The 24,057-nt window shown below is 37.1% G+C and overlaps 1 protein-coding gene across 3 annotated transcripts in view; it reads right to left on the reverse strand.

Annotated features, from left to right (window-relative positions):
* Positions 1–24,057, reverse strand: part of pacsin1 (protein kinase C and casein kinase substrate in neurons 1) — a 40,594-nt gene that overhangs the window by 15,540 nt on the left and 997 nt on the right. For 2 of the 3 annotated variants that reach the window (XM_005801733.2, XM_023345285.1), the window contains exons 2-3: positions 15,612–15,682; positions 369–498 (exon numbers count right to left, since the gene is read on the reverse strand). In XM_005801733.2, coding sequence (XP_005801790.1) covers positions 369–428 — 60 coding nt within the window. In that variant the 5' untranslated portion in view covers positions 429–498; positions 15,612–15,682. Of the gene's footprint in view, positions 1–368; positions 499–4,929; positions 5,113–15,611; positions 15,683–24,057 lie in introns of those variants that run through there. The other variant, XM_005801734.2, reaches the window with a different exon arrangement.

Raw genomic sequence — 24,057 nt, forward strand, 5'->3', positions numbered from 1 at the left:
ATGAATATTATATTACTTTTCTGCCTGTAGATTAGCTGTCCTCAGTGATTCAGACTGTTGCAGCACACAGAAACAGTATGTTAGGCCTCTTCATCTATGATTGTGCTCTCCTTATGCTCCACTCAAATTATCATTCTTGGTACTTAAGGGAAAAATAACATTTCAGCTAATCTGTGTAAAAAACAACCTTCCAGGTACCTTTATTATGCTTAATGACATCTCTTTTTTTTTTTTTACCATTTAAAAAGGATAACTGTTTTCACTTTATCTTTTAAGTAGTGACTTCTTGACATCAGGCAACCAATCAATACTTAACAGTGGGGGATTCATAAACAGGATTCCAGGTTAAAAGTGCAGCAAACTTTTACCTCCCAGAAGCTGTCCATGGTGTCGTCAGCACCTGCAGATTCATCGTAGGAGCCAGACATTTTCCTGGATGTGGGAAAGTGCTCTAATGACTAAACCTGTCCTCAGCAGGAGAGCTGGGTTCCTCATGCACTGGAAGACAGCAACAATAAAAAAAAAAACATGAGCAAAGCTGCATCACATAATCAGAGACAACAGTTTTCTGCGGATTGGTTGTGTGATCATTTTGACTTATAAATGGAGGGAAAGTTTCACTGTAGCGGTGGGGGGGTTCTCCTTGAGACGTTCATAATAATTTGCTAAAAATAGTTTTCTCTACCAAGCACACAGTGCTGTGCCCTGAGGAACGTTAGGGGCCATCTTATAATGGTGTGTCCTACAAAAGACATGAGAGCGGGAGAAGCTTTCACTTAGCTCTGACCTAAAATCTTTCCACTTTAAATCTTTTGGCATACTTCTTTTTGGAAGAAAAAATACCCCCAAACACAAAGAATACACATGCACGGCAACCAGCCATGTAGAAATGCCCTGTGTCTGCAGATGAGCACTGAAAACAGAAACAAGATCAAGACTCTATTTATACATCTCATTGTGTCTGTTGATTGTAATCACTAATTAGTTGGTTAATTCACATCAGCTCCTACTTCCTTAAGCTTTTAAGGTGATTTATATTTAGGTGTTTGACGGTAATTCAATATCTAACCACCTTGTTTCCTGCTATATTGGTATTGAGTTCTGTCCGAAGCCTAATCCATTTTGCTCCCCCAACTAATATCGTTCTCCTGACAGAGAGCTATTCATTACCCTGTAACAAGCAGCACGACAATTATATTTATAGAATAGTAGGTAACAATAATGAGTCTTTCTTAATGCTGTCCCTGCTAGAAATGCTTATTACAGTGGATTGTAAGGGAATGTATGTATTATCTAAATGTTTCTACAGTGCAAATTAACTTCAACACTAATACCATTTTAATTGAAATTACAAGGACTTTGACTAGACTCTGTTCCAGATGTGATTTGCTAAAGTATTCATCTTAAATGTAGTCTAGCAACAATTAGCTATGCTAAATCATTTTAATGTTCATAATATTATGAGCAGAAACAAGAGTTTCTTTGTGGAAAAAAAAAGTTGTACAATAAAATTTTAAAAGTAAAAAAAGAATGAACAATAGGTCGCATTCAATGGAGTCAGATGTTCAATTTAGAATATAATTTATATTACAGTCAACTTATAGTAGAAGTTGATTATAATCAACTTGTGTTATTTCTTTTTGTTATTTTAAATGTTTAACAAATGAGAACAAACAGCAGTAATTATTTTGTACATTAATAACCACCAGAGAAATTTATACCAGGATTTGAACATTTAAAGACATTTTTTTCAGTTTGTCAGCTGCCTAACAAGATAAATTTTATTGTCTAAATCTAAGTCCTGTTTTCTTAAATCTTAGACTTTATTGAAAAATTACAAATGTAATGTAGCTGATGATGCAAGAACCCCCGCCCACCAAAAAACTAAAGGCAACAAAATCTCAAAATGAGGATTAGTCTTTTCTTTAACTCCATCAGGAAAATATTCTCAATAGACTTTTTCACTTTCCTGACCCAGCTCCTGTGGAGCTGTGCTGCCAATGATAAATGGATTACATAATTCTTTCTAAAACTCTCTCTTTACATGTCACACAGATTTCTCTAACTTGGAAAAAAAATGTCATCAAGCTATCAATAAATATAATTACCCCCTTCTGAAATTATTATCATTCCACTGAATAAAATACAGGTTAAAATTTAAAGTTTAAAACACAACAGAAATATTTATTGTTACCACTTAAGAATTCAGTGAAAACTTCTAATGCATAACTGAATAAGAACGTCTAAAGATGATGCGCAAATTTTGTCAGATTACAGACCTGCGTCAGATCTTTACAGAGCACCAACACACGTTGCTTCATCCTTCAACCTTTCTACCCTTTTACATAAAATTCCTTCCTATAACATCCTTCATCCCTGGAGTGAGTCACCAAAAACTGCTTCCCCACATTTGGCTCATTTGAACCAAACTTCCTTTGTGCACAAATGACAACATAATTGTCCCTGTAAGAAGAATTAGGCATGAAATAACAGCATGATCTCAATGGGGCAAGTATATTTAGCAGAAACTTGTGAAATCTGCACAGTATTTTTGCAGGCTCAAACATCATCGTGGGAACATTTTGCGCCCATTTGTGATTGTTTTAAGTTGCAGCAGCAGACAGGGCAATAAAGTCCACCTCAGTCGGGGGTTTCTACAGAACACTGATTTAGCAGAGTTGTGTTTTTATCACGCCCTTGGTTACTATCACCAGCACTCACACCAGCCTGTGAGCCTCTAATCATCCATGGCTTTTCTTCACTGGCTATCATCAAGAGTGCACTATGGGCTGGTTCAAATCACCACAGTAGCATTGCAGGACTCTGAGGTTTTACTGTGCGAGTATGACTCAGAACCAATTTGTGCAGTTCAATTCACAGTGGAAGTGCCAGCAAAGGATTTTTATGATTTTCTGAGAAACTCTTTCATCTCTTTTTGTTCTTCCTTGTTCTGCTTACATGACTCTTAGCTCATTGTATCCCTGTAATGTCAGGAAATTTTGTGTATCATCAAAACATCAGTGCAGGTAAAAAGTCCAGTGACTATATAGGAAATTTTTTTTACACCCACACCACATTTTTATGACGGAATGCGACAATGCAGTAAGCAGCCAACATCACTAAAACCATAGTGATTAGTATTGTAATAAAAAATAAATGCAACTTAAAATACATATTAATGTTTTAAAAATGACCAATATAGAACAAAAATTCTAATAAGATGTTAAGTTTCATTTTCCTTTATTTCCAGAAATGTTATCAAACGAGTGTGTAAAATGTTCATTCAGCGCTCAGTATTTTGCATTAATTTAGTCTTATGCATTTAAATCTTGTGCTTCTAAGTTATGGTAATTTACAGGCACAGACAAAATTGTTGGCATGCTTAGTAAATATGTGTTTAACCCTTAAAAAGCATCAGAATGAGTTGTCTATTGCAGTAATATAATTTCCCACAGACATTTTTAGAAAAATGCAACCTTTAAGTTTAGCACAATTATTCACTGAGGGGAGAAAAAACAAAGCTCTCAATACCTTTGTGGTAAATACTTTGTGCAAACTCCTATTGCCAACAAGACAACACCAACTCAGATCATATACAATCTCACAGAAATGAAGCATTTTGGACCATTCCTCCAGTCCAGAATCCTCTTATGATTTCCTCTTCTCAAAAGACATTTATATCAGGGGGCTGAGATCCCAGTTAAAGAATGTTGATTTTGAGTCTGCCTACCAGTTATCCTTTGTTGCCAAACAACACAGTCTTAGTCTTATCTGAACAAAGCACATGTTAGTTAAAGTCTGAACATAGTTCAGCGATGTCTGCATGTTTACATTTGTGATTGCAAGACAGAATGCACCAATCCCAGCAAACTGATTGACGTATACATGGTGCATAATGGTTGTTATGGAGACTTTAAGGCCCCCAAGCTGCTACTCTTTGTTGCAGTTCCCCAACAGTGGGGGGGGGGGGAGAACCAGCAAATGTGCCTGCCAAATAAATGATGCAATACAGCCTCATGCATCGAAAAAGTTAAGCAGGCGCAAAGTCTCAGTTCTTAATCCTGGCTACCATCAGTGGTTCATCTACTTGTCCATCAGCCAAGGTATCCAGTAAGCTCCAGCATTCGTGACAACAATACCTATTAACATCAAAGCTGGTTAGGCTCTGGCACAAAGCCTGAATCCAAATATAAGCTTTGTATAGGCTAAAATTCACAAGCTCTGGGCTGTTTAACACAATGTGAATGTTTGGAAAAGGAATTTTAAACATATTTCTTGCTTTTTCATGTTTCCACACGCATTATCTAGTTGATTAAAGCTTGAATGAAAAAGACATTTCTAGTTTTGCCTATGACACTTTACCGTTTGTGAGAATTTGTAAAGAGCGGACAATTGACTTCCTGTTTAAGGACAGCATGGCCTTGGCTTATTGAGCTAGACGGCAAGAGAAAAATACTTCACTGAAAAGTCACAGTTTTGGTCTATTGTGGGAGGCTGCTGTCTGACCCAAGAGACAGAGGGGTTTATTCTGCTCTTATTGAGGTCAATACACCTCAATGACTGTGAAAACACCTCACATTCCCCTAGACATTTCGTGGTGAGTGAAGAAGTCATCATAAAAACAGAATACGACTTAGTAGTCCACTGGGAACTGTAAAAAAAAGACATTGCGCTTAATCCAGGTATGAAATATTTAAATAACAGCTGTTCTGGCCCAAAAGACATTTGGATCCTTCTAACAATCTGCCCACTGTCCAAAATCCTTGCTGACAAAGCAATCCCTTCTGTAATCTTAAATCTTCTAAGTCTGCTAAGAGCCTGTTGTGATTGCAGAGGCTGTGTGGATGTTAAAAACAGAGGAGAATTATCGGCTAAAATCCAACTTTTGCACATTTGACCACATTGAGTCTTTATTCTACATGTACTTACCACTGTTGGCTCCATTATTTAAAAAAATAAAGTAAATAAAATCCCCAAACAGCTTCCTCAAAGATGCGAAAATCCAACTCTCTCTTTTTGAGTTCAAATTAATCTGATCATTTTTTTCCAAGTTTCAGGCTCTGTGGCCAAAGCAAACCTAGAGAGGACTTTAAGTCTGACCAAACCAGCATATCTCAGAGGCTGAGGGATAATCCTGCAGTGTGCCATTTGAATAGCTTTAGAGGGGGGAGGGAGTTTACCACGAAGAGGACCAAAGAAGCTGATAGGACAACTGAGGCAACAAGAGAAGAAATCTTGATATGAAACTGCATCCGAGTTGGACTTCTATAGGAATTTATAACTCTTTCTTGCCGATGTTTGAAAACCAAACTATCCAAAAAAGATTTTCAAACCTGCAATGGAACAAGCATGGAACTGTAAAACATATCTCACCAGAGATATGCATTCAGTCTTTGATCTTGGTGGCGTAAATGTCTTGCACTCAAAATGTCTAACATGCTCACAAGCCCTTTAAAGAACTGAATGGGAACCATAACACAACATGTAAGCTTGTTAGAGTAAGGAGATTTCAGTGAGATGAACTGACTTTGCACCTGCGCATTAACGAACAAACTGTCTTCAGTCTGGCCCAATGTTTCCCAACCCTGGTTCTCAAGACACACTGCCCTGCATGTTTTAGGTATTTTCTTGCTTCAGTCCAGCTGATTTCAATTGATGACTGATTAACAGGTGTTTGTTGAACTGCAATCAGTTGAATCAGGCACATTAAGGCAGGGGAAACCTCTAAAACATGTAGGACAGTGTGTCTTGAGGACCAGGGTTGGGAAACACTGGGCTAGACAACAGCAAGTCAAAAAGATAAAACTACTATCTGATTAAAAAAAAACATGACATGAGAAAACATCAATGAAAGCAGCCTTGGATTTTAAACAGAAGATTTAAAAATCTGTACACATGTGAGAACATAATAAATATTTCAGTTTTCCATCACATAACTGAAAGGTAAACTCTTAGAAACCTGCTGAAAGGGATGATTAAAAACTGCATTAAACTTCTATTAATTGTGCATCCCTGTAAATAAATTTCAGCATTGTTCTTTGGAAGGAGTCTGTTAACACCCCACATGTTGAACTGATACTTTTTGTTGTTTTTCAGTTGAACAATGCAGAATATGTGTTCAGAAAAATTCAGAAGAGAGGAGAAAGCTTTGAAATGACTCATTTGGCTTCTTTGCATCACAAAACGCGACATTTTTACTATTAAATGTAGACTTTTTTTTACCCACTGTTAATTTAAGAAGAAATCTGTTTCGATAAACATAGCTTGGTGTCTCCTGACATTGCCTGAAAAAAAGTGGAGAGATGGAGATTTGCCAAAGAAAAAGTAAACAGGGGAGAGAATTTGGTGTGGCTGAGAGATGCTACTGCAAACTCAAGGCATGTTGTGGGGATGGACAAGGAGCCAGGATGTTCCTGAATGCAATAAAGAGGCCCATTGGGCCAGAACGGCAGCTGAACACATCAGCACAAAGATGTGATTCATGCTTGGTGCCGAGCAGAATAAGGCGGGTGCTGGATGTTGCCAGGAGACAGAACTGCCTTGCGCAGACACACACACACACATACACCCACGCCCACGCCCATGCCCGCAAACACAAACACGCATTGTAAACAGCTGAGGCCGTCATAAAGCTGGTCATGTGTCCGATGTTTTAGACAAGAGCAAGAAGGCAGGGCTAGGGACATTGTGTCAGCTGTCCATCTCCCACAGTCAACTGCTGGACAACCCTTGGTTATGCACCAAAAGGGAGGCAGTGCAAGTGTGCACCGAGTTGATAGATTTATGGAGCACCTAAGAGGAGCATCTCCTTATTTACAGATAGATGCGGAAACTAGAGATGAATGTTGGGTGTGTTGTTTCTATGGGCTGGGTATGAAGTGCTGTGAGAACTGTGCGCTGCTCATTAGGGTACGGCTTTGGAGACTCAAATGTGAGCTGACATGCGGATCCACAGAGAGTCTACAACAGGGTTCAGGGGAATAAACTATTCCAAGCTGCTTCTCTGTGTTTCTCCAGCTCAAGCTCTCTGGTTAACCTGCAGCTTTTAAAGGGTAACTGTGCTATGCTATGAAATGCTAGTAGTTATAAAGAATTTCAATAAAGTATCTTAGTGTTATATGGAAATGCTTTGTTGCACATAACTAATGTGAACTAATGTGTTCTACTGTCAGATCTTAGTAGTAGCCAATAAAATTTCATGAAACTTGTCAGAGGATGTAAGTGAACTTCAATCAGGTGTCATCATTGGTTCACTTCTTTCCCACACTCTGGCAAATCTGCCCTTTGAAACTTTGCTTCCTAACTTCAAATAGACACCTTATTAGGGTGAGACACACTGCCTCACCTTATTCTGAACAGTCTTGCTATAATCAAACAAGACATTGTTGTTTTTGTTGTTGTTGTTTGTTTATATAACCCCTGGAACCAGGATGTCATTTGAAATAAGCTAGTAGTAAGATATTTGATAACATACAGTATTATATCATGGAGGAATTACTAAGTAAATCCACACTTCATTCAGATCGCTGCTATATGTTGCAATATTTAGAGATGTTGGCCTTTGCCGGTGAAGGCTACTGTGTGGGTCATCACTTCAAAAAGACAAGCACAGGATTACTCAGGTATTTATACGCCTCCAGTAGTGCTCTCTTTGCTGCAAAATAAGGATTGCTCCTTTTCCTCCCTACAACCCAGTTGTAGGGAGGATTGTCTTATGCCTCTCCCATTTTTAATCAATAGATGGGTTTGGAGTGAGTCATCGTGGTGTGACATTTCTCCCTGAAGAACAGGACACACAGTGATTCCTTGACAAGGGGACATAAATAACCAAAAGACACTCTTCTCCAACATACACATCAGTGATGAGTCTTCTCTGCCTGCCACCTGCTGCCTGTTAAACTGTTTGTTCACCACTAATGGTTCTAATGTGCACTTTGACTGGACTGTGCAATGTCAATATGTGATGGAAGTAGTAGCTTCACAAAAACCCAGTTATTGTGCATTAACTGGAAGAAAATGAGTCTGGAAGCTGGACAGCAGAGTGGTGCAGCTTTTAGCATGGCTTTCCTCTTCTTAATTTCAGTCAGATACTTTGTGTGTGCAGTTTGGACATTTTCTCCCATGCAGGCATCAGTTTAAATGCATGTAACCACAACAAACATGTACTCTGTGTTTGTCGGTCACTTTAAACTCCCCACAGGTGGGATTATGTGCATGCATTCATTCTGTGTCTTTATTTTGCCTCGTGATGAGATGATTATTTTTCCTGACTCTCGCCCACTGACTGGAGATGAATACCAATCATCCCGGTGATTCTACACAAATTAAATTAGTACATACCAGATGAAAGGATATTAACAAAACTGATAAGTAGAACTGCTAATAATGATTAAAAATTAAATTAGTCTTAACATGACTGAAGCTTAACACTCAAAAGGAAGGCTAGTATCAGACCTCAGTATCTGAGCAAGTAAACATCACAAAAGATAAAAATAGGAATAAACACTAATAAGTCAGATAATCAATTCAAAACATTGGACAGAAAATTATACATACATTATAGCTTTGAACATGTGACTGAAAGAAACTTAACCTTGTGGACTTGACAGTTATTATAAGGTAGAGGAATATTCAAGTGAAACAACCCAGAGTGTAATATGATGAGAAAAACTAAGATACAGAGGAAAAAATGCTCCAAAGTCATACTCTAGATTTGTAAAGAGCAGAGCTGGCACAAGGAAAAAGAAAACATTCTGCCTAGGGACCTCAGATCAGCAGGGGGCCCCCGAGAGCTCTTGATTATAAATCTCCTTATGTTTAGAAGGAAAATTTTATAAAATTAATAGGGAAAAATCCTCTCTCTGTTTTTTGTTGGTTTCTATGTGATAAGCAAAGAGTCAAATAAAGATGCTCAAAGCAGGCCAATACATCTCAGATAGGAATAGTACATTGGGTACACTCTGTACTTTATAGCATGGATGGAGGACACGAGGTTGCAGTTGTTTGGTTTGGAAATACTCTGATCCAGAAGTAACAGAAAATGATAAAAAGTTAGAGAGACATTTCAGGTAATTCTAAGCAGCTAAAGAAAAATCCTATTTATGAGACCGATTAGTAATCTCTGTCTCCTCTCATATTGGTTTTAATCTTTGATTATCCTGAAAAGTATGGCAATGGTGATGACAGTGAGCAAACCATGGAAGCTTAATATGAGTACAAAAGCTTGAAACATCTCCTTTTATACTGCCAAGCTTTCAAAAAGGGAAGAACAGGCTGTTCCAGCCTGGCTTTAGGTCTTGTAACATCTCTCACAATAATTGTGAATACCTGAGGGCAAAAGGATAAGATGTTCTGCCATATAAAACAATCTTACCTTTTGACCTCAGAATAATTGAAATCAGAAGTTATTGTGCCATTTTGAAAGTTCAAATGTAAAGGAGAGGGCAGAGCTGAATTTCTGAGCATGCTTTCTGACAGCCCTTAGATTATCATTCTTAATAACTGTTGCATTTATTGTCAATTCTTAGTGTCATTAGGTCATGGTTAAGACACAGCTACTACACCTTAAAATGCAAGCTCACTAAATAAAGATAATGAAGACAACAAAGACAATGACGATAACAGCTTTTCTTAGCTTACAATTTAACTTTATTGTACCAAAGCATACATCCAAAGCAAAGGATTTTCACTGGCTGCAGATTGTGTGATTATTTTCAGTAATATTGGCATTATTGGCTACAATCAAAAAGCTTCAGGTCACACTGATGTACATAAGAAGGAGAGACGATAAGCGAAAAATACATATTGCCTGGAAAAGACCATTGATTGAAAGCTTCCGTAAAATTATTCTCAAACACAATTGTTGAGCAAAAACCTAAATCTCACAACAGGCAACACGTTTAAACACAACCCTCCCACCCCTACAAACTGTGCTGTGATTTAAAGCAGCATCCCCGCGCTGCTGCAGTGGTTATGTAACTGTCAAGCCTCTTGCCACAAGCCTCCTGGTGACAGTGTGGTGAAGAAAGTGGGGGGGAAAAAACTGTGAGGGGAGGGCAGAGAGCGATGGACGGAAGAGGCACAGTGGAACAGAGGAGAAGGAGACAGACATATTGTCATGGCTTGTGACGGAGGCATGAACTGAAGTGATGAAGCAGAAACAATAGAAGCCAGATTCTGTCCAGTTTCCTCTTATGTGTAAGATGTCAGAGGGAGCAAAGGAGGGGAAGAGAAAACAGGCAAAGAAACAGTTAATCCTGTTGCTCTCCAAATGTTCTGCCTTTTTATCATTTAGCTGCCTGATGCTGCTTTGAATACTGATTGGCTGCATTATTAGCTGAGCTCCGTATATGTATATGTCTGGACGTGAACGAGCAAGAGATGTAATTAAAAAGAGAGCAAGAAATTATAGGAATATTTAAACTAGAAAGTATTTATAACAAACTTAGCATTAAAGTCTTACATGAGTGTTTGTGCCATTTTGTTAGTGATAATGAAACAAACATTATCAAGATCATTTGTAATACTGGAATTTTTGGTGGTAAAATACACTCTAAGGTTTAGATTTGTACAACTGCTAATAATAGATGCTCAGTTGTGGTGATAAAGGTACAAAACCACAATGATAATGGAGCAAAGCTATTTATTCATTTACATGCCCATATAATAAATTGTCAATCACATCTTAAGCCTGCATATATTACTATTACATGATGCTAATAATGATGCTAATCATTAGCAATTTTTAAGATTTTCCATCTATCTTAGTATCGAAGTTTGTTGGGATAGTTATGCAACTGCATGGTGAAATGTTGATTGTGCGTCCATGCATGTTTAAACTAAACCAATGCTATTATGTTATCTTGCTCTTTCTCTGTGTTTCTCACTGAGCGAGTAAGCTTTTTCCTTTCTTTGAAATGCTTGCTGTAATAATGCTTCTCTCACCTTCAAGACTACTAACAGACACTAGGCTTTGTTTGACAGCCTATTAAATTGGGCTTAGGTTGAAGATCAACAGAAAAGGCCAAAAACCTGGTGTAGTTTCAGTAGCCTTATTCATGTCTATGCCCACATTTTGTTTATAATTATTATACAAAATTACTGGCCGGCAGCAAAAGTCTTCAAAGAACTTACAAATCATATGATTTCTAAGGCTCGCATTACTGTGTTATTCAGCTTTGTCGAAGGTTAATCCCCGAAGCAGCCAAAAAGATAAATGACAACAAAGACAAATAAGCATGAAAGATTATTACACACAGATAATACAGAAGGTTTTATATTAATACTCTGCAGGAATGTTCACTGAGGTCACAATTACCTTTGCTTTCTGTGATTATAATCTTTTGATCTCTGTGTTGTCGTACAATTATGCCTCCGAGGGTACATAACTAATTGTGACAATAATTGGCATCTTTAATCGTTCATTTCTCCTTGAAGACATTTTCATAGGCTAACTGCTAACATGATCACTAGATGACACCATCAACTAGAAGCTAAGCAGACGCTAAGCAAGCCAACTCCAACTGTGTTTTGTAAGTTGGCATACTATTTACTAATAAAGTACACAGTACAAAAGATAAAGATTCACATGACTAGATCTGTAACACAAGTACAGAGAAAATGGATACATAGGCCTCATGTATTACTCGATGCACCAGCTGGCTGGACATACAGTGCAGTCTAGGAAGTGGAAGCAGTTTGAAAGACGGTAAAGTCAGTCTGTCCTCTTTTTGATTCATCCAAATTTTTATGTTTCAATACCAAATGGAAAGCATTGAGACTGCCAGGATGCTTTAGCCTTGTCTCAAAATTGCAGTCTCAAGAATCTTGTGAAAATCATGGCAGTTTATTTGAGAAGGATTTTTATTGTCTTCTTACCTATACTACCAATGTACAGTGCACCCCATGGTGGCACATGAACAATAATAAAATCATCAAAGTAATTTGATTTCAAACTGTAGGGATGATGAATGTCTGTACTAAACCGAACAAGTCCAAGTCGCAATGAAATTCAAAGAACTGCTCCAAGAAAAGGCAACAAGGACATGTATGTTTAAAAACGTATTTAAAATCTTTCAATTGCAATACGACTTCCTTTAACTGCATTACTTAAGAACGTGCAACTGATTAAGAGGACTTTAAAAACATAAATATTAACACCAAATCAAAGCTCTTTTTAAACTAAAGCAATAAAGTGTTAAAAATATCATTAAAATCTTAGTGATTTGTGTCACAGGGACAGTTATTGCTGCAGCACAACATACTTCTGCTATATTGAGTAGGATGGAGGAGGGAGGTGGATGATAACAAGAAGAAATTTAGAGAAAAAACCCCCATGAAACCATAAGTAACATGACAACAGAAAATGAAACATACTCTACAACAAACTGAGTTAGCTTAAGGAAATGTAATAATGTGCATCAAAGATGGAAGAGTTGGTCGCTTTTAATGTTTTAAACGACATCTCACAGACAATTTTCCACAGGAAACCAGGTCCCATCTTAATGATGAAAACACTCTTAAATGAGAATCACATTGCGGTGGAATTGCATATTTTCATCTTGAGCTATGGTGAGCGGCTGTGATACAGTGGATGCCTGGATGCCTTAGCCTTCGCTCAAAATGATTTTCCCACATATCTTGTGGAAAAACATGTGGAGAAAAAAATGTTTAATGGAATTGGAGGAATCCCTCTTATTGTGGATTTTAGCAACATGTGTCATTCTTCATGGTGAGGTTGGACCCGAGTACAGACTGGACAGTGGTATTGTCATGTTGGTGAAGATGGAATTTATTGATCAAAGGCCTTACCAAAACTGAGGAGGTGGGAAAAAGCATCTGAAGTTTAGGGAAGCTGGCATGGGGGAAGACTGACACAGAAGACAGGATGAAGAGCAGATGAGAAGCAGGTGAGACTAATCAGAGGAATGCGGAACATTGGGGAAGAAGCTAGGCAGGGAAATGAGGGAAGGTGACCAATAAACATGATGGAACTATACAGGACATAAAAGCAACTTACCAACCAAAGGTTAAGGGCAAAGAAATTAAAGTGCGTGGCAGCAATAGTAAACAACCCGAAAAAATCTAAATGCACAAACAAGAGAAAACAAGAGACACAAAATCTTGTGGATCATAACAATTAGCTTTGACAAAAAGATTTGTGATGCCTGACATCGCACACGTAAATACAATTTCTTGATTAATTAATTCCTTTGAGAGAGTTGACACAGGTAAATAGAGTGTTGGAAAAGAAGTGCTGTTACCTTACTTATAAAGGTCACACTGCACAACTATGACAAAATTATAACCCCCTATTTTAATTTCAATAATGTAGCACATGGGAAATTATTGGTGTTATTTCAAACTTTTGTCTAAGTATGTGAATGAATCTGATGTAACAAACTGAAGCAATTTTCATTTTATTAACAGGTGTAGTTTACTATGATATTCCAAATGAGTTTCTTGACTGTAATCATCTTGAAGCCATGCTGTTTACAGAGCATGGACACCTAACTCTGAAAGCCTATTTAGGGTTGAGTAATACACTGAGTGCCTTGTCACCAGAGACTTCACTGGAGACCAAAAAACTAGATTTAAATTAGACCTGAGATGCAAAACTCAAGAGCCTCGTCTTGCAGCTGCATCATTACGGCTTGCTTTACTTGAGAGTCTAAATTTGAATATTTAAAAGCAGAAGGATTCTGCTGTTGAATAAAAATGTCAAAACCTTGATATGATTTAAACACATAAAAACATGAAAAGCAGCTGCACATTAAATACCCATCACAATTTTTATCTGTCTCCAAACTGAAAACAAAGCTGGTTTACACAGTGTTGTATATTTATATCTAATTATTAGTCAAACACCGTTTTCTTAAACTGCTGCTGGTTGATAAATAATTAGGGAATAAAAGATTTACATGTGCTGTAAATAGTGTATTAAAAATGGATAAAAACCAGAGGCTGTGAAAAGTAAGATTTTTCCAAGCTGGCACCAGATAGAGATAAAAAAAAAATCAAAGTTTTTGTTGCTGAATCCTGAAATAAATTTTTTTGATGCAGCAAAAATAAAGAAAATGTGTGGAAAATTATCACATTTTTCACAAGTTTCCCAAAAATTTCGCCATTTCCATAGACAATAGGTAAATATATTAAGGGTCACTAATATATTTCCCTATAGTTAATTTAAACTGTACAAGAAATGCTATCACGGTGTGCGCACATCATGGCGACATTCATATTTTCTAAAACAAACTTATAATCACATAATAAGCATCTGTCTCTCTTATTACTTCATATACTGTTTTAGAAATGCGTTTGCCACTGGAGTCCAAGAGTAAATAACCTATGAAGGAAAAACAAAACCTGAATGGCAATCAGTAATTCCAGTGAAACATGAAACTAAACAAACAGCACTCTTGCCTTTGTTCTCTCCAAACTTATCAGAACACTGTAATTGTAAATCAAAAACTCACTACACTCCTCTGACCCAGCTTTTTTCCTCCCAATCCAAAATGGAAAGACTCCCTGGAGAAGCCTGTCTGAATGAGGCCACGGTGTCCTGATGAGCCTCCTTATGAATAAAATAATCAGCCTGCATTGACCAAACATCCACTTAATTCTACTTCTTGGTAAAAGTTGTGCTAGAAACACAGAAAAACAAGGAAATCTGAACCTTACAGAGGAATTCTTCCAATGAGACAGTGAGATGCTCCCATAAGTGAGAACATAAAGTTAAAAAAAAACTAGATGAGCTCTTCTTCTCTTCATCTATGTATGCTCTCTGTGTCAGACTCCACTGGTAGAGAAAAAGTATGTCAAAGCTAGTTAAATATTCACTGCACAACATTAAGTCAAATAAGTATTGGGAGAATATATTCTGCTGTGATTAAATCAAAATTGAACTCTATGAATGAATGTCATTGCATTTTTTTAGATGAATGGATTAAAATCCTACGGAGCAGGATGTCCAGAAGACATCTTGAAATTGTCATAAAAAAGAAAAAGAAAAACATACATTTTAAAAACCTGAATAAATTTTAGCAATACCTTTTCCATATTATTATCACCTATTATTATATTAAATGTATTTATTGGATGTGAGGATTATTTGCATTGTTACTGACCTCTAGTGTGAATTTCATGCCAACAGGACAATCAAATACATATTCATTAAAGGAACTTGTTATTAATGGGTTAAATACATATATTCCTGCCATGTGATGTAGACCACAGATTTGAAAGTGAGAATGTCAGCATATATAATGCTAACCATGTTGTAAACTTATGCATATTGTAAAAATGTGCAAAACATAAGAGTACAAAAAGTACACTGTAATGTAATATGGAAGTCAGGTAAGGAAGAAAAATCACCTGTCCTCCAGTTGGCCCCTAGACACACTGAGAAACTCTCATTAAATATTAACACCAATGACAAAGAGCCCTTAATTCCTTACAAGTGGAGTGTTTAACATGATACATTACAGACATGGTTTCAAAAATACGCTCAGGGCTGATCTCATTGACTTTGTCCCCCGGATATCTTTATGAGTTTAAGTCTAAATATGGTTTCCATCAAGTTGGATATTTTGGAAAAATAAGGCCTGACTCACCTTCTCCGCCAATGGGAGGTCAGGTTTCCATAAACTTTAAAGAGAGCTGCCTGTCCCCTGCAGGAGATCACCTGTGGAGATAAAAACATGGGGTCAGTTCTTCTAACAAAAGCTCACAGAAATCTAAAGTGCAACTAATTGCTCTAAATAAAAATAAAAATGGAAATCAGCTTGACCTGTGACAAAAAAAGCTTATCTTCACTCAGTCAAAGATATTAAACGATTTGCTTCCGTTTTAACTATCACAACAAGAGAAGATTAGTCAGCCCTGACACTGAGGCAAGAGGAATAGCAAATCAAATCAGCTTCCTCAGTTTTCATAAGGCTGCACAGCAACGCACCCGCCTGTTTAGCATAATTGATTTCAGCAGGAGAATACTTTTTATTAAGATGGGATCTGTTCAAACATTGTGGTTTCATTGGGTTTTCAATGCTTCAGCTGCAGCAGGCAACACGGGAAGACAAAAAGCTTTTTGAAGCAAGTTATTAATTAAACTGTGGGAAAATCATTACCTTTCTTTCATACATTTTTTATACAGATTTTAATTTAAACTAAGGACATAAGTGTGGAGAGTATAATCCTGGGAGAAATAAAGTAATGAATACCTCAGTAGTTTATAATATGCAGACGTGCACAAAAATCGCATATACAGTGGCTTGCAAAAGCATTTATAATCGCTTTTTCAGACATTATAACAGCCATAATAACTTTAATTTCATTTTATTATGATTTTATGTGGGGAACAAACAAAAGTTTCAAGAGCCTTGGTTGTGATGATGGACATTTGTGTTTTTCAGAGAGACTCAATTTTACCTTTTATTCGGGTGTCTCGGCTGATTTAAGTCCACAATTTTCTTCCTTTATTTTACACAAATTGGTCATTTAATTCCCTAAACTCCTAAAATGAATATACCTCAAAAGCTCTGAAATATAAAAAACTGTGTTTTTGATTACTATGAAAAAATGCTGATACACCTTAAAAGTGAAAGATTTTTTTTTCAGTAGTTTCTCTTTTGCTATCAAGCTACCTTTACCCACGTAATTTATGAATCTGCTCCCTATATTCACAATTTTTTTGTTTTTCATCAGATAAGCATTCATAAATTTGTCAACAAACAACTGCATCTCTAAACAGCAAAATGAGATGGGGTCTAAGGATAAAAAAAGACCTACTGCATCTTTAAATACAAAATTTAATGGAACTAAAATCAAATTGTAAGGGCTTAATGAAAACTCTTAGAATGAAAACATTTGGAGGGAAAAAGAAAGCATGTAAGCTTAAGAATACAATCCAAACTATGAAGTATGATAGTGGCAGCATCATTTTGTGAGGGGCGTTTTGTGTAGAAGGAGATCGAATACCGTACTAATATAACAAATGGCATCATGGGAAAAGAACATTAGGTGAATGTTTTGAAGCATCAGCTAGCTAGCATGTTAAAGCCAGGCACAAATGGGTTTTCTAAATGGGCTACTTGTACATACCACAAAATTGCTGTGTCTCAATCCAAGTAACTCTCCTGGCTGTGCTTTTATAAAAAAAAAAAATAATGAAGCCAGAACCAGAACAGATGCCTCAGTTTATCAGAAGATAACCTCTCTTCTGTAATCTGGTTTCCACTAGAACATAATACGTCTGTATTACTGCACTGTTTGTTGAGCTGAGGACACACATCTTACAAACATGTCATGCAGTAAAGAAACAACAAATTTAAGGCAACACTAAGGTGAACGACTGATCTATCAAATAAGACAGCAAGAAATATCCCAGCTAAATATAATGCCTCACTGAAGCCAAATCCAACAGATATCTGACTGAATTCATGCGAAATCACTGAGTCACTGCATGCTGCTCATGTTTTTCCACTCTAAACAGAATCTTTTTTTTTTCTATTTGAGCCAAACCATGAAAACATTTTGCTTGCAGCTTCTCTCTTTTGTGAATGATTGTTTATTTGTGTCATAGAATGACTGGTTAGACATTTAGGGTTTTAAATATGTTGGTGAAACATTACAGGAGTTCCAAAGACAGTATTTTTGTTTCAGAATGACTTGCAACAGCGATGAGGACTGATGAATTATTTATATGTTTACTCAAGCTAATGTATCCACATCTGCAAAATCCTCTCTGAATCCAAACATTTGTTTTCTGTTTTCTTGTACTTAATTATGAATTACAACCCAATTTGTGACATCAAATGCACATTTGTACAAATATTAGGAAGACAACATATGAAAGCCTGAAAGTGAGCCAATTGATTCTGGAAAATAGCTTGATTTGGAAAAAGTAGGAGAAAGAATCTTCATGAACAGGAAAAGTACTGGGAAAAAAAATCATTGTGTTTTTACTAGATTTTCCAAGGCTAACATTGTAAACACTGAGATTTCACCACTTACGATGGTGTTAGTAATAAAAAAGCATGTACAGACCCAGACTGAAAATCTGTAATGAACTGCAGATGATATGCTGACTACTTAAATTCTTTAAAATGAGCATCTTCAAAGAAATAACGTTTCAAGATGAAACAGTTCAAAAAGCTGCTTATAGAAAATATGAGATTTTCTGTCCTTCTGGGCTGAAGTGAAAAAAAAATCAACTAACTAGTACCAAACACACAGTTCAAATGTCAAAATATATAATGAGGTGGACCCAGTGATGCAGTGGGGATGGATAGCTTGTACTTTATGTATATAGTTTATGTTGGTAATTATCCGAGTTTTGAAAGTGATTTGCTGTGGCTTTCTATGGAATCTGTGTCTTGCCAACTTTACCAGCTTCATACATCAGCAAATTAAATTTCTGCCTATTTTTCTTCATAATATCTCCAGATCAGTCAGATTGAATGAGAAGCATATGTGAACATCAACTTTCAAATTTTGTTCTGGACTTTGACAAGGCCTTTCCAAAATGTGACTACCGGTATGTGTTTAATGTTACAAATATTAATAGAAATATGATTTTCACCTGTATGTTTGGGATCATTGTTCTACAAAAACATTTAAAGCATCAGAGTACAGCGTTAGTTTCCAACCACATATGCTGTTTTGAATATAAGTCAAAAAATTAAAGTTTGGTGTCATGTCACTAGAGCACCTTCTTCTTTAAGTTTTTAAGTTCTATTAACAGTGGATTTCTCTGTACTGCTGACCCCTTAAGGCTGAATTTGTGAAGTACATGATTGATAATTATCTTCCCACCTGAGAGATGGACCTCTGCAGCTCCTCCAGAGTTACAATGGGTATCATGGCTGCCTCTCCAATTAATGTCTGGCCTGTCAGCTTAGGTGGACAACCAAATGTTTACTGTTGTTCCATAATCTTTCTGCTTTCAGATGTTCAAAGTTCCATAGATTGCTTTATAAACACTCCCTGCTTTAAACTTCCCCACTACTTCATCACTGACTTGTGTGGTGAATCTTGGTTCTCATGACGCTCTTTGTTTGCCAATGTTTCACAGAAAAGCTGTATTTTCGACTGAGATAATTTTACACACATTGTGGACTGTATTTACTATGTGACCTCTGAAGACAACTGGTTTCACCAGAGAAGATAACATTTGTGGTTCTTATTTTGGTAGTGCAATGCACCACATCCTGCTTATGTTCTGTAGGTTAAGTGCAGAGATGAGATGAAACATCTGATCATCATCACATCATTTAGCACTCAAACGTGTTTCCAGCGGCTGCTTCATTCATAGGCACATCCACATCCACGGGAACATCAGCAACTACCATTAGTGAATGGTAGTTCGTGGTTTAACCATTTGTACCAGTGTTGTTGCAGACTGTGGTGTCTCATGCTTCCACAGTGGGCACAACATGACTCCATTTTGAATTTCAGACAGGGGTATGACACATGCTGAGTCTGTGCCTTGCCTGAGGCTGAGCAGCAGCTACACAACACAAATTCAGAGCAGGAGTAAAGTGACATGTACTAGTGACAAACGTAATACAAAGCAGGTTTATTATGTTCTAATAAATGAAGGACGTAGGAAAGATAACATACGACTAGAACTCGCCAAGTGTTTTCTTCTGATGTGTATCTCAGCACATATTGACCAGTCTCTACAACCCCTGAGGGACATGGTAGTCTATAAATATTTCATAATATAACTAGAATAGTAACTATGTTTAGTTTTTGTTTATATGCTTTAGTTTGAGGTAGCATTCTTTTTCTGGAAAGACGTACAAAGCTTTGCTGCAGATGCTTCTGATCATCTGTAACATTATCAATCTTCCGCTGAGGTCGGAGTATATCTTCGTGTGTGTTCTGCTCTGCGCTGAGAGAAATGAGACACTCCGGCTGCCCTTCTGACGCGCCGCTCTTACACTGCCTCTTTTTTCACAGCTTGTCAGAAGACACTGTCTCCCCTTCGAACAGAGGAACGTAAACCTGAATTTTGTTTCACTGGCAAACATATTATATGGAAGAGTTAACAAAACAGAAAAAAAGAAAAAGAACAAAACACCTTCTCACGCCACCATTTCACACATTCTCCCCTTCACCTGACAAGTGATGTTCTACAAACAGAGGACTAACAATACCAAAAAAGGTCACCAGAAAACATTAGACTCCTCCTTTTGCGAGTTATATTATGAGAACCATAAGAACAGCTGCCATGTTCATATTTGGGCTCTTAAAAGGCATTCAGATAGTTTTCCTAAGAATAGAATGATGATACAACAAACTTATCATAATTGCATAAACAATAATAATTGGGTTCATAATTATAACGTATTCTAATTTAGCCTAAGCTGAATAGAGGCTCAGCAGACATTTGGTTAAAATGCCTTTTGAAAGTTGCAATTGAATCATATCCTTTCAGTAACCAGCAACAAGCAAGATTAAGGTCTGATATCTGACCATTATTCTTGATCCAATTAGTAACGTTCACTTAAATTGGTTGGTTTCCCAGCTGGATTTCCAAAACCTCTAAAAACCATTTTTGATGTGTGTTTAATATCACTTAAATTTGAGGTAAAGTTGAATAATTTAGATTTTGTCCTCCTGCTATATTACTAAATCCATTTTGTCCAAATCACTAAGAAATTTAAATGAGTGTGTGCATCAAATACGATTGTATATAATATTCCTTACAAATTCTTCAAAAATAGCATTTTTGAACTGGAATTGGGTGCTCAGTTTAATCTATTTTAATTTCAAAAATCACTTACTTAGCATTATGATGCATAAATGGCTAAGTAAAAAAAAAATAATAATAATTTTAAAAAATATGACAAAATTTTGCTTTAGAAACCTACAAAACAATCCTCCCTCCAGTCAGTTACTATAATCGCAGCTTCAAAAATAAATCAAACTAACAACTCGCATTAAAAACACACTGAAAACATCCATCGCACCGTCTTAAAGGGATTACATTTTCACTTCCTGCTATCAGAAGCCCTTCCTGCTGGTTGATGCTGTTCATCATCCATTAAATGTTAAAGATCACTACAGATCAAGCTGCTGATTACATGAACACAAAACCATCATCAAATCCAGACAACACGCTTCCTGTGCATGCAGAGAGGCTGCCTCACCACTTCCAGAGAGTAAACATTCAGGCACAGAGAGACAAAAACAACGTATTGCGTAGTGGTTATTATACATTTATAAGCTTTATAATCCAAACATTAAAAACATATCAACAAACCACATATCAACCTTAAATAATGTTTTTAAATAAATAAGTAAATAATGTTTCTGTTTTTAGAAAAAAGGAAACAAAGAAAATCTAACTTTTATGACTGACTAAAAAACAGAGTTTGCGATCTTAAGACAAAAAAGGGCATTTCTTGCACAATCAGTGTCTTTCTGCAGCCAAAAGACATTTTCTATTTCTTTTTTTTTAAGTTGCTCATTCATGTTTGGTCAATTTTAAGAGTCACTGTCAACAGCCTAAAGAGCCACATGTGGCACCAGAGCTGCAAGATGCAAACAACAATTTTAGCCATTATAAACAGAGCCCTGACTTTTCTTCTCTGTGAAGAGCGAGGAGTCGACTGATAAATAGCAGGTACTTATCAACTCTTTTCTCTACAGTACAATTGAATTACCAGCCCTGAGAGTATCACCATCTTCTCTCTGCAGCCTCCTGTAAGGCTTTTGAGAGACATGCAAAGAGTGAGTTCAGCACCAAGGACAGATCCAAAACAAGCTAACTGACATCTGTATACTAACAATAACGATAATTGAAGTCAGATCATCCTAAAGCGACTCTATCATTATACAAAGTATTTTAGCCCATCAAATTAAGTGTCCATTCTTTTGCAGAAGGGAACTAGCTGACGTTGGGCAGGTCTGGATGTTTTGCGAGATGGGAGCAGCTGCAGGATCTAAAGCGAAAGAAGTTGCAAGAATTCCTCCTTCTTTATTAATTTCTCCATCTCTACACCACAAATATTACCCTGCCATCATGCTTGGTGGTTGGTACAGGTGAAATTAACAATTTCAAATATTTTTCATGTAATTAAGGCCAAATAGCTTGTTGTTTGTTTTCTCCAGCTAAGGGCGGCTTCAGCACCACAGACATCCCTAAAATAAGCTGACAGTTTTGACTAATTACTAAAGTTGGGGACAAACAAAACGACACAACGTTTTTGAGGCAGCTCTGAATCAGTGAACTGATAATCAAAACTTGTTGCTGACAGCGACAAAAAGAGGTAAGGATGCTTCATCTGCTGCTCACAAAATTTATTTTACTTTATTTGTTAACTACTTTCACGATTGTACTGGGAATAAAACCTCATCTAGCTGATTACGATCTCAATGTAATAAAACAAAAACAAACTTGATATTTAAGACTAAATCACAGTAAGCAACAGAGTCTTATAGAAATAAACTAAAAATTCACAAATTGCATGAAGATAATCATTTTTATTTTTTTAACAATTTTTTGAATAAAATATGTTCCACACAGAATATATTTATACATAATATTCTTACTGTCTATTTGCACAAATATTGTATTGTTGTCTGCTAAAATATAAACAATAGCTTTCTTAGATTACAGTCAATACAGACTCATTCCGAGACCAAAAATCTAAGAAACAAACAAACTCACAGCCTCAAATACATATTTCAAACTCTCAACACACTCTCCAGTTCGTAGTCACTTAAAGTATTTTAAATTGCTTTTTTTTTGTGGTGGATGTAGACAAAAATAAAACCAGTTGGAATTCAGAAAATATCCTCCACCACCTCACAAACATTGTAAATGTTTGTTCTCTCAAACTTTTGCCCTATCAAGAGTTTTCACAAGAGTTTGATTGGTTTGAAAAATCCTGTAGCCTTGAAGACACAGTTGCTAAGTCTGTGATGCCCAGTCTTTCTCTCATGAAAGAAAAAACAGTCTGTTGGTGTGAACACCTAGGTTTTGTGAACTATGACTACTGTGAGTACCGCAGTTTAACAAACACATAAACCAGGGGTCTCAAACTCCAGTTCTCAAGGTTCCGCAGTCCTGCAGTTTTTAGATGTGCCACAGGTACAAAACACTGGAATGAAATGGCTTAATTACCTCCTGCTTGTGTAGATCAGTTCTCCCAGCCTTGCTAATAACCTAATTATTATTTTCAGGTGTGGTGCAGCAGAGGCACATCTAAAAGTTGCAGGACTGCGGCCCTCGAGGACTGGAGTTTGAGACCCCTGACATAAACACATCCTGTTCCTCACTTTAGCGAAGCATTCCCTGACATAGAGGGGCATTTATGGTTGGGTCAGGACGTGGATGACTTGGAAGAAGATGGGAACTGCATAGTTTGATGTTAAATAGAAAAGTGCAGATGGCAGAACTTCACGATCCAGTTTACTCTGACTAACCACCAAAGTTAGTACAATATTCTTAAGCAACACTGGGTTCTCCAAAGAGGTTAAGTTGCTCAAGGGTTAGTCGTTAGTCATTTCCAACAAAAAGCAGTTTGAGCACCACGAAGAGCTCCAAAATCAAGCAAAATGACATCTGCTTCACCGCTGCCATCGCTTAGAAGATCTCACATCAACAAACGTTGCTGCATGTCTTTTGGCAGGACGAGGTGTTTTGGAACGACAGCAGCTGCTTGGTTGGACGGGGATATTACAACCCAATGCCGCAAGCAGCACTTTAAACAACCCCCTCCCTGAAACGCATCATCCTCCTCATCATCACCACCACCATCATAACAGATTGGGGATGCCAAACACCTGAAGGTGGCCACCAGATACTTCAGTCAGCTGGGAGGCCAGATGCGTTTCAGCCTCAGAGCAGATTTGATGAATGATTAAAGGGACCACATGCACCTAATCCCATGTAGAAAGCGGGATGCTCCTCCTCTGTGGCACCGTTGGTTTGTCGGAGGGAAAACAATGACGCTAGAGATGGCTCTTTGCTTTGCTGTGACAACCAATTACATAACTGGAGCTCTGTGGAGTGCTCCCATTAACATTCGCGTCCATTTCCCTCAAGAA

The sequence above is a fragment of the Xiphophorus maculatus genome, chromosome 1, assembly GCF_002775205.1.
Source record: "Xiphophorus maculatus strain JP 163 A chromosome 1, X_maculatus-5.0-male, whole genome shotgun sequence".
In the NCBI taxonomy this organism is placed as follows: Eukaryota; Metazoa; Chordata; class Actinopteri; order Cyprinodontiformes; family Poeciliidae; genus Xiphophorus; species Xiphophorus maculatus.